The sequence below is a fragment of the Lontra canadensis genome, unplaced genomic scaffold, assembly GCF_010015895.1.
Source record: "Lontra canadensis isolate GAN:19392208 unplaced genomic scaffold, GSC_riverotter_1.0 scaffold86, whole genome shotgun sequence".
Lineage (NCBI taxonomy): Eukaryota > Metazoa > Chordata > Mammalia > Carnivora > Mustelidae > Lontra > Lontra canadensis.
Window position 1 is genome coordinate 6471964 of NW_022631080.1, and position 11205 is coordinate 6483168.

General features: G+C 37.7%; 1 protein-coding gene across 2 annotated transcripts in view; it reads left to right on the plus strand.

Moving 5' to 3' along the window:
- The window catches only part of PRRG1 (proline rich and Gla domain 1), a 149907-nt gene extending 140384 nt beyond the window's left edge, over positions 1 to 9523 (plus strand). For both annotated transcript variants that reach the window (XM_032883135.1, XM_032883136.1), the window contains exon 4: positions 8365 to 9523. In XM_032883135.1, the coding sequence (XP_032739026.1) occupies positions 8365 to 8850 (486 nt within the window). In that variant the 3' untranslated portion in view covers positions 8851 to 9523. The remainder of the gene's footprint in view (positions 1 to 8364) is intronic.
- The last annotated feature ends 1682 nt before the right edge of the window (positions 9524 to 11205 follow it).

The window sequence follows — 11205 nt, forward strand, 5'->3', positions numbered from 1 at the left end:
AAGCAAATTTCCATTTCCTCTAAAAGCACTGCTTTACCAAGTATTGAAATCATAAGCTCTTTCTGAATATCTTTTGGCTGTCTTCTGTATAGCTTACAGATCTATATAGATATACAAACTTGGATTTTTTGGTTTGAATAACAATTATAATATTAGTCTTTATTTCATGTAGATTTTCATGTGATTCTCTAGGAAAAGGGCCAGACAGGTTCAAAATATCTTATAGATCAAGGCAAATTGCTTTTTGGCTTGTTCTAATGCCTGGCCTGTTCAAGTTCTAGTCCAACGTTTATTATTTTTAAAAGATTTGATTGACTGAACACATGAGCAAGGGGAGAGGGAATCTCATCAGGAGTTGGGCAGTTAACTGAGCCACCTAGGCACCCCACCTTTGGTTTGTTATTAGGTAACCTCTCTGTGCCCTCATTTTCGCATCTTCAAGTATGGATAACAATTGCCTTTGCTATTGGGTGTGGATTGAGTCACTATAGATAAAGTAGAAATCTGATTTTATAGGGGCACCTGGGCTGTTCAGTGGGTTAAGTGTCAATTTTTTTTTTTTTAAAGAATTTATTTGACAGAGAGAGATCATAAGTAGGCAGAGAGGCAGGCAGAGAGAGGGAAGCAGGCTCCCTGCTGAGCAGAGAGCCCGATGCGGGGCTCGATCCCAGAACCCTGAGATCATGACCTGAGCCGAAGGCAGAGGCTTAAACCACTGAGCCACCCAGGTGCCCCTCAACTCTTTATTTATTTATTTATTTATTTGAGAGAGAGCGAGCAAACATAAGAGGGGAGAAGGTCAGAGGGAGAAGCAGACTCCCTATGGAGCTGGGAGCCCAAAGTGGGACTCAATCCCAGGACTCCAGGATCATGACATGAGCCGAAGGCAGTTGCCCAACCAATTGAGCCACCCAGGCACCCAAGTGTCAACTCTTTATTTCAGATCAGATCATCATCTCGGGGTCATGAGATCGAGCCCTGTGTCAGGCTCTGTGTGGGGTGTGAAGCCTACTTAAGAGTCTCTCTCTCCCTCTGCCCCACCCACTGCTTGCTCAATTTCTCTCAAAAACAAAAATCTGGTTTTATACTTTCATTTTTGTCTAAGCTTTGTAACACTTCAAAATAAAAGCTGATTGTTTTAGTCTGTAGATTATTTGCTAGGATGCCAAATAAGCCAGAAAAATTTAATTATACAAACCAACCATAAAAAAGGGTCATTTTTATGTGCATTATTAATGTTTATCACAAAGTGATAGGACAGTATTAAAAAGCCACTTTTTATTGTATTTGTCTAAGGCTAGCATTACATAATTATTTGAAATCACCATCTGCCCCATTTAATATTACCCACAAAGAGCAAGTACATGTGATTTGAGAGATTAGGAGGAAATGGGAAATTGTCATCTGCAGCTAAAGAAAATTTACTACAAATCAGATATTTGATAGGTATCCATAAATACACGATTATTAAATTAGAATAAAATCTAGTTTGTGTAGGGATTCAAATGTGAGTTGAGAAAAGCATATTTAAACATTTGTTTATAGTGACAATATCTTTGTTTTTGCAGATTTGTATTTTTTTAGATGTTTAAAGTTGGCTATCTTAAAGTGACAATTTTACACAAAAATTTAATAGAGTACACCTTTAGAAGCACACCTACTTTCTTCTAAATATCATTAGTTTTGACCTGTGATTAAATTTTTATTAGTGAAAAAATGAATCACTTGATGGTTTAAGGTTTTTGGTATTGTCCTATAACAAATGCTGTGTTCTTGGGAGTGTGCTATTTCTACATTTGGCTTATTTTAATATTGAACCTTGTATATTTTCATCTGTATATAACCATTAAGAGATCATGCAATATTATAACATGTGCAAATCTAGAGTCACAGAATATAAGAGTAATAATGTACCTTTTAGAAAATCTAGTTCAAGGGTAGAACATAACTATCTTTGGGTCTTTTTTATGCCCAGAGTACTTTCAAAGCCTGTGTGGGAGGGGATTCATGATGGTAGCATAGAAAGACCTAGAACTCACTTCCTCACACAGATACCACAAGTTTCTAGGAAAATTATTCCCTATGTAGCTGTAAAGTACCTGAAAACTAGACGAACTTCACCGTCACAATAAAAGAGATGGATCAAGAAGGGTAGCTGAGGCAGAGACATGGCCTCACCTGGGAACCCACCCCAGATGCGGGAATCCCACAGCCAGAACTGTCCCTTGAGAAGTGAAGCTGTTGTGCCACCCTGAGGGCCGGCATTGGAGAGATGAACCTCTAAAACATCTGGTTTTAAAAATCAATGGAGATTAAGACCGGAAGAATCATAGAACTATGGGGAATGGAGATTCTGCTCTTAAATCCACTTACCCTGATAATCAGCATCAAAGTAACAGATTGAAAAGTACCCAGACTATAGTGAGGGAGCCCCGCTTAGTAAGTGTAAAGTGACTGCAGAAGCAGCAGGAACCGACAGGGGTTTCATGTGAGGCTGGAAGTGCCGGCAGACACTATTTCTGCAATCGCATCCTAACTTGCTGATCATGGGCATAACAGAATTATTAAGGGTCAGTCCAACAACAGGATAGAACATATTATTATTTGCTTTATACATTTAGGTACCTCAATGTCGGGTGCATAAATTTTAACAGGAATAAAAGGGGAAATAGCAGTATGATAATAAGAAGGGACATTAATACACCACTTTCATCAATGGACAGTAATAAGGAATCACTGGCCTTAAATAAGATATTAGACAAGATGGACTTAATAGATATGTATTATGCTATTTAGGGATGGAATGTTCTATATATAATTCTTTTCAAGTAAACATGGAACATCTTTAGGATTGGTCACCTGTTGGGCCATAAAACATTTCTCAATACATTAGAAATCAGTTATGAGAAGAAAAGTGGAAAACGCACAAACAACACATGGAGACTTAACATGCTATTGGACAACTAATGCATCAGTGAAGAAATAAAAGAGGAAAAAATAATACCATGAAATAAATGGATATAAAATGTTTCAAACTCTTTGGGATGAAGCAAAAGCAAATCTAAGAGGGAAGTTCAGAGCAATACAGGCTAACCCCAAAACAAAGAAAAATCTTAATCTAAGCCCAAAGTTAGTAGAAGGAAATAAATGAAAGACTTAGATCCATGAAACTAAAAGCTGGTTCTTTGAAAAGATAGACAAAATTGATAAACTTTAGCCAGACTCATTAAAAAAAAAACTATAAGCCATACTTCAGATATAAAAGGGATAAGAGAATACTATGAACAATTACATGCCAACAAATTAGACAACTAGAAGAAATGGATATATTCCTAGAAACATACAATATTCCTAGACTGAATCAAGAAACAATATAAAATCTGAAGAGACTTTAGTAACAAAATTGAATTAATAATGAAAAAACTCCCAATAAACTCCATATCCAGATGGTTTCACAGTTGAATTCCAGCAAACTTTTTTTTAAAGATTTTTATTTATTTATTTGACAGACACTGAGAGAGGGAACACAAGCAGTGGGAGAGGGAGAACCAGGCTTCCCGCTGAGTAGGGAACCCAATGCAGGGCAGGAGCCTGGGATCATGACCTGAGCCGAAGGCAGCTACTTAACAACTGAGCCACCCAGGCACCACTCCAGCAAACATTTGAAAATTAATACCTTCCCTTCTTACATATTCCCCCAAAATTTGAAGGAACACTTCCAAACTAATTTTACAAGGCCAGCATTACTCTAATACTGAAATCAGACAGTGACACTACAAAAAAAACCACAAAATTACACACCAATATCTCTGATGAACATAGATGCAAGAATCCTCAATAAAATGAGCAAACTAAGTTCAAAAATACACTAAAAATCACACAGTGTGACCAAGTGGGATTCATTCCAGGCACGCAAAGATGCTTTATCATTCACGAATCAATGTGATACCCTCTATTAGCAAAATGAAGGATAAAATTTATATGATTATTAAAATAGACAAAAAACACTTGAGAAAATTCAACATCCATTTAGGATTAAAAACTCTCAACAAAGTTTGTACAGAGGAAATATACCTCAACATAATAAAGGCCATATATGACAAATCCACCGGAAACATTATACTCAATGGTGAAAAGCTGATACCTTTTCCTCTTGATCAGGAACAAGACAAGGATGCCCACTGTCAACACTTTTATTCAATATGGTATTGGAATTCCTAGCCACGCCAATTAGACAAGACATAAAAGGTATCTAAATTAGGATGGAGGAAGTAAAGCTTTCACTATTTGCTGTGGACATGATACTATATACATAGAAAATCCTGAAGACTCCACCAAAAAACTATTAGAATAAATGAATTCAGTAAAGTTGCAGGATACAAAATTAATATACAGAAGTCTGTTGGATTTCTACACACTATACTTCTAACAAAGTAGCAGAAAGAATAAATGAAGAAAACAATCCCATTTACAATCACATCAAAAAAATACCTATGAATAAATTTAACAAAGGAAATAAAAGATGTATACTCTGAAAACTTAAGAACACTGAAGAAGTTGAAGACAACACAAATAAATAAAAAGATATACTATCCTCATGGAGTGAGAGAATACTGTTAAAATGTCCATACTACCCACAGCAGAATGCCAGTGGCATTTTTCAAAAAACTAGGACAAATAATCCCCCAATTTTTTTAAAAAAGATTTTATCTATTCACTCGACAGAGATCACAAGTAGAGAGAGAGAGAGGGGGAAGCAGGCTCCCTGTGGAGCAGAGAGCCCGATGTGGGGCTCGATTCCAGGACCCCAGGATCATGACCTGAGCTGAAGGCAGAGGCTTAACCCATTGAGCCACCCAGGCGCCCCTAATCCCAAAATTTGTATGGAACCACAAAAGACCCCAAACAGCCAAAGCTAATCTTAAGAAAGAAGAACAAAGCTGGAGAGTCATGATCTCTTATAACTGTACTATAAAGCTATAGTACTCAGAACAGTATGGTATTTGCATGAAGACAGGCACATAGATCAATAGAACAGCCTAGAAATAAACCCACGCTTACATGGTCAACTAAACTATGACAAAGAAGGCAAGATCATACAATGGCAAAAAGTCTCTTCAATAAATAGTGTCATAAACACTGGACAGCTACATGCAAAAGAAAGAAACTGGACCACATTTTTACACCACAGGCAAAAATCAACTCAAAGTGGATTAAAGAATGCAGTGTGGGGCACCTGGGTGGCTCAAATCATGATCTCGGGGTTACAGGACTGGACCCTGTGTTGGAATCCACGCTAAGTGTGGAGCCTACTTAATGAAGAAGTAAAGGAAGTAAGGGATGTAAAGGGTGGGGTGGGAGACAATGGAAGGAAAGGAAGGAAGGAATGGGAGGGAAGGAAGGAAGAGAAAAGAAAAAAAAAGAGAAAGAATGGAATGTAAGACCTGAAACTATAAAACTACAAGAAAACATAGGTAGTAACCTCTATGTCAGTCTAAGCAATTTTTCCTGGTTGGGGAGGAATCTGTCTCTTCTGGCAAGGGCAACAAAAGCAAAATAAACAAATGGGATTACATCAAGCTAGAAAGCTTTCCCACAGCAAAGAAAACCACCAACAAAAGAAAAAGGCAACCTACTAAATGGGAGAAGATACTTGGAAATGATATATCTGATATGGGGTTGATATCTAAAATATATGAAGAACTCATACAACTAAGTAATGGCAAAGAAAAACCAACCCAATTTAAAAATGGGCAAATCACTGAGATAGACATTTTTCCAAAGAAGATATATGGCCAACAAACACATGAAAAGATGTTCAACAACATTCTGCATCAGGGAAACGCAAATCAAAATTACAAATGAGATACCACTTCACACCTGCCAGAATGGCTAGTATCAAAAAGGTAAGTATTGGTGAGCATGCGCACTGTCGTTGGGAATGTAAATTGATGCAGCTACTATGGAAAACAATACAGAGGTTTCACAAAAAATTACAAATAGAACTACCATTTGATCCAACAGTTCCACTTCTAGGGATTTATCTGAAGCAAACGAGAATACTAATTCAAAAACACATATGGACCTCTGTTCATTACAGCATTATTTGTAATAGCCCAGATATGGAAGCAACCTAAGTGTCCATCCACAGATGAATGGATAAAGATACACACACACACATACAATGGACTATTAACCATAGAAAAGAATGAAATCTTGCCATTTGTGACAACATGGATGGACCTTGATATTATGCTAAGTCAAAGAATGACAAATACCATAAAATTTCACTTACATATGGAATCAAAGAAAAAACAAAACAGAAACAGACTCATGGAAACAGAACTGGTGGTTGCCAGAGGGGAGGGAGAGCAGATGAAATAGGTGAAGGGGATTAAAACATACAACTTCCAATTACAAAATAAGTCATGGGGATGTAGCGTACAGCAGAGGGAATATAGTCAATAATACTATAATAACTTTGTATGGTAAAAGATGGTAACTAGACCTACCTGATCATTTTGTAATGTATACAAGTATCAAATTATTGCATACCTAATAATAATATTGCTTATCAATTAGAATCTAATAAAAAATAAAAGTGATAGAAAACAAAAACCAAAAGCTTCAGCCTGGTGAAAAGAAGGATAAAAATAAAATCTTACAAATAAGAAATAATAAAGTCCCATGAACAAGTATAGGATTTCTCAGCTGCACACTGGAAACTGCAGTACCATGGAACATTACCTAGACTTCTTAGGGGAAAAAAGATAGCTATGACCTGAAAGCCTGAAATATCATTAGGATAACATTTACTAATCAGGGTGAAGGAATGTTATTCATAGAGCTGCAAAATTTTATAGACTATTTCCCATGTGCCTCATCTATGGAACATTCTTCAAAAAGGACTATTCAACTGCAAAATAAGCCAGAACAGCAACTTCAAAATCAGGGAAGATGAAGATAACAAATAGTAATGAGCAATGACTCATGCAATGTATGAATAATTAAGTCTGAATAGGTAATAGTATAGTGACTAGGAATTGGTAATGTTGTAAATGCTAAATATTCTTTGAAAAAAAAAAAACCTGTGTGACTAATATAGGACTATAAAACACCCAGCTTTAGTGCTCAGAGTCTTACTTTGAATAACCAGACTCCCAGATTTACGTTAACTCCATGCTATCATGGGACATCCGGCATGACAATCCCCAGTCTAGTCCGACTCCCTCTATTTGCGCATTTGGATAATGACCTGGTTCCCTCCTTGATGCCAGCTGTGTACTATCAATGATGTGTAGTGCCTGCACATAAATAGGATTGTGAGAAAAGCACTTACTGGTTAGGTTTAAGCATTGAAAAGAGAGTCAATAGCACTGGGATTGGGGGTGGTCTCTACACCAAGGTATGGGCTAGATTAATCAGTGAATTTGAGGCAGTGATTTGATTACGATATACAAAAATTATAATAACTACTCTTTGAGTGTTTCTATGGCAAGGACTTAATTAGATGTGTTATATATGTTATTTCATATGATGCTTAGACAGCCTATAAGGACAGATTAGTATTATCCTGTTTTTCAGGTGAGGAAACTTTAAGACTCAAAAGAGTAACTTGTCCAGGTCTCATAGCTGGTAACTGTGTCAGGTGACCTTTTTATGTTTTCAGTACTTCCCCCTATACAGATACGAAAGATTTTAACTACTAGGTCACGTGTCTTTGGGGATTACAGTCTATGTTTGGAAATAACCTAACACAATTTCTTCACTTGCCTGAGCTTTCTACTAGGTGCAGTGTGTAATTACGACAGTCAGTGGACATCTGTGTACTAAACTTTGAGGGCTGGAGAGGGAGTTGAGGAGTAAGGTCTGGGGGAAGGGGACCTCAAACAGAACCATTAGAAAACAAAGCATTCATCTGTAAATTTTTGACCACTGAAAGCCTACAACAGCCTAAAATAGCACATACCATTAATGATGATGGGGATTAGGGATCAGAAACTTCATAGTTGGACATGGGAAATGATATTTGACATTTTAAGGGAATACTATTTGGTTTAATTGGGAAACAGGAAATCTCTTATGCTTTGTTTTTCCTTCTAAAATGTCATAGCTGAAAATATAAATAACTTCCAAGTCTTGAAAAAGACTCTGGGTTCTCACTGACCATTTTAGGAAGGATAGAGAGAACATTATGCTTTATTTGTAATTTCTTGTCATGGAAAATATAAGCAGTAAGTCATTTAAACCAACAAATCTGGTTTTGGGTTTTGGTTCGTTATGTTAACAGAACCCAGACGTCCGTTCATTTGATATTTCCCATCTTTTGATCATACTGATTTTTATTTTGTCTTTTATTTTCAGAAGGAATTTTGGAACACCTACACAAAAGCACAACAAGGAGAGAGTAACAGAGGAAGTGACTGGTTTCAGTTTTACCTTACCTTTCCATTAATCTTTGGCCTCTTTATTATCCTTCTGGTCATTTTTCTAATTTGGAGATGCTTCCTCAGAAACAAAACCCGCAGACAGACAGTAACTGAAGGCCACATTCCTTTCCCACAGCACCTTAATATCATCACTCCGCCTCCCCCACCAGATGAAGTGTTTGATAGCAGTGGATTGTCACCAGGCTTTCTGGAATATGTAGTTGGGCGCTCAGATTCCGTCTCCACTCGTCTATCCAACTGTGATCCCCCACCCACCTACGAGGAAGCCACTGGCCAGGCGAACCTCCGGAGGAGTGAAACAGAACCTCACTTAGACCCACCCCCAGAGTATGAGGACATCATTAATTCCAACTCAGCCAGTGCCATTGCTATGGTGCCTGTGGTCACCACCATCAAATGAAACTGCAACCTTCTTTTTACTATAATCATTTTTAAAATACTAATGAAAGAACTTTCTAGCACTTTACCACCACATAAATGTGCATTGACTTATTTTATCAGACTGACAGCATACCACTTCTCATTTTCTGATTTGATTTTCAGGAGTTTTGTTTCCTACTATAAAATCATTATCCATGCCCATTTTCTCTAATGGAAATGTGTGAAGAGGGAAAAACCTTAGTGGAGGTCTTCACGTGATGTGATGAGACATACATACATGTCTATACACATGTGTGTATGGGCACATCAGCCCAGTACATGTACAAGTATCTTAAAAAGTCATTACCTTCTGTCTAAATCACCTATAAAGAGAATATTCCTCCAAAATTGGGGGGTGGCGGGGAGACACTAACCATTTGTGTATAGCCGGCCACATGCTGTCGAATTTTGAAAATAAGATGAACTTGGCATATTCTTCAGTTCTTACTGGCTTTTGTTAACATCCCCTTTTCTTCAAATACCTTAAAAAATGCATGTATTCTATCTTGATTCTAGGAACATCTCAGAGAGAGAGAGAAGGAAGGCAAAATAAACAATTATTTACTTACAGTGTACAGCAAGAATATCATTGGCCACTAGTGACATTTGGCTAGTTTTAGAGGAAGGATTTTGTTGTTGACCGCCTTTCTCCACCCTCCCTACCCCAAATTAAACAGTCTTTGCTTGTGTCTTTGAATGTCTCATGCTATTTGTATTAACATCTTGGTAGAGAGGATTTCCTGGTAACAGAATAGTGTCTGAAGCAGTTACATGTATTAATGACAGGGAATAGATACAGATTTCTCCTTAGCTCATTTGTGACAATAATTATTTTCTTTTTGCTGTTTTATTGCCTTTTACTCTGTCTACTCTCTCTCCTACCACCACAGAATCTGTAAGAACCTAAGAATTTAGTTAAAATTCTTGAAATTATTTTCTTAGTTGTTTTATAGACTGAAGTCTTTGCCATGAGATGATTAGGAGGTATTTTTCCATTAAATTAAGAACTGTGATTTTATATTGCTCTCCAGTTGGTGGAGGAAAACTGCAAAGTCTGTGTTGTGCCAGGTGCACAATAAATCTGTTCTAGTTTCACATAGATCTCATTATTGTTGCTATTTCATTTTGTATTTTCATCCTTTTTTTTAAGTGCAGGATTTTTCTTTTCCCTTGGAGTAGAGGTAACAGGCTGTGAATGAACTGCCAACATAAACTGGCTCGGAAAGAAGGGTTGTTTCGTACAGAGTGCCATTATGTATGCACTGATGGAAAACTCATTATATTGGTCGGGGGAATGTCTGTGCCACTCCCAAGCCTCCTTAGTGTCGGAGAACATGGTTAATTGAGGCAGAAGGAATGCAGGTCTGGAAGCATCAGCCATATCCCGTTGCCTCCATCTCCATCCCCGCGGGCCCCTCCCTCAAATCCTGCCCTGGAGCCCAAAAAGGAGGAATGCTGGGGGAAAACCCTGATCTAGGAGTCAGATGACCTGACTTCTCATCCCGTTCTATAAAAAAGGTATTTGCCATGGTACCCTGGGAAAGACTCCTATCTGCACCTGATTCCTTAACTCTGAAACAGATAATGTCATTTGTCCTGCCCATCTCCAGGGGCTTTAAAAGGATCTAATGAGATGGTTTGTATGAAAGTAATTTCCAAGATGCGAAGAGCTATGTGTGAGGTCATAGCATTGTTCTTACTGTGCTTAAAGGAGACTTTTCTCCATTTCCCTAAAATTTATCAGAGCTTTCACATAGTGTGAAATAGAGGCGGCTGCTCCATTAACGGCTAACATGCTCCTGAACTGAGTATCTGGGCTATTAAACGTCTGTCACTCTCTGGTCTATACCAATGCTGTGCCAGTTCAAGAGACGACAGCCAGCTTAGCGCAAACAAGATTAAGCAGATGCTGGAAAGGGAACTAAGACATAGGTGTTTAGTTAATAGGGTTTGTAGCTTTCATGAACTAAAAATTAATAAATCTTGACCCTAGTCTCAGTAGAAATGGCCATATTATTTTGAATTTTACTGTGAGCACATGGTGACTTTGGGCTCCTAGTTACAGCTAAAAGTGGGAGTGTTTGATCCAGTGACTTCTGTGTGCATGAACGGCTATTTTGGTTTATTTTTAAAGGAAAATTAAGTTTCCTTTTGTGTGGGCTTTTTTTTTGGGGGGGGGGGGTCATTAACATTAGACCTTAGATGAAACCAGCAGTTTTAAAGTGTGGCTGACTCTTGAACCCCTGGGAATCCTTGAGAGCCTTGCAGGGAATCTGTGAGATCAAAACTTTTCATAATACAAAGGCATTAGTTGTCTTTTCACTCCATGTCTCAA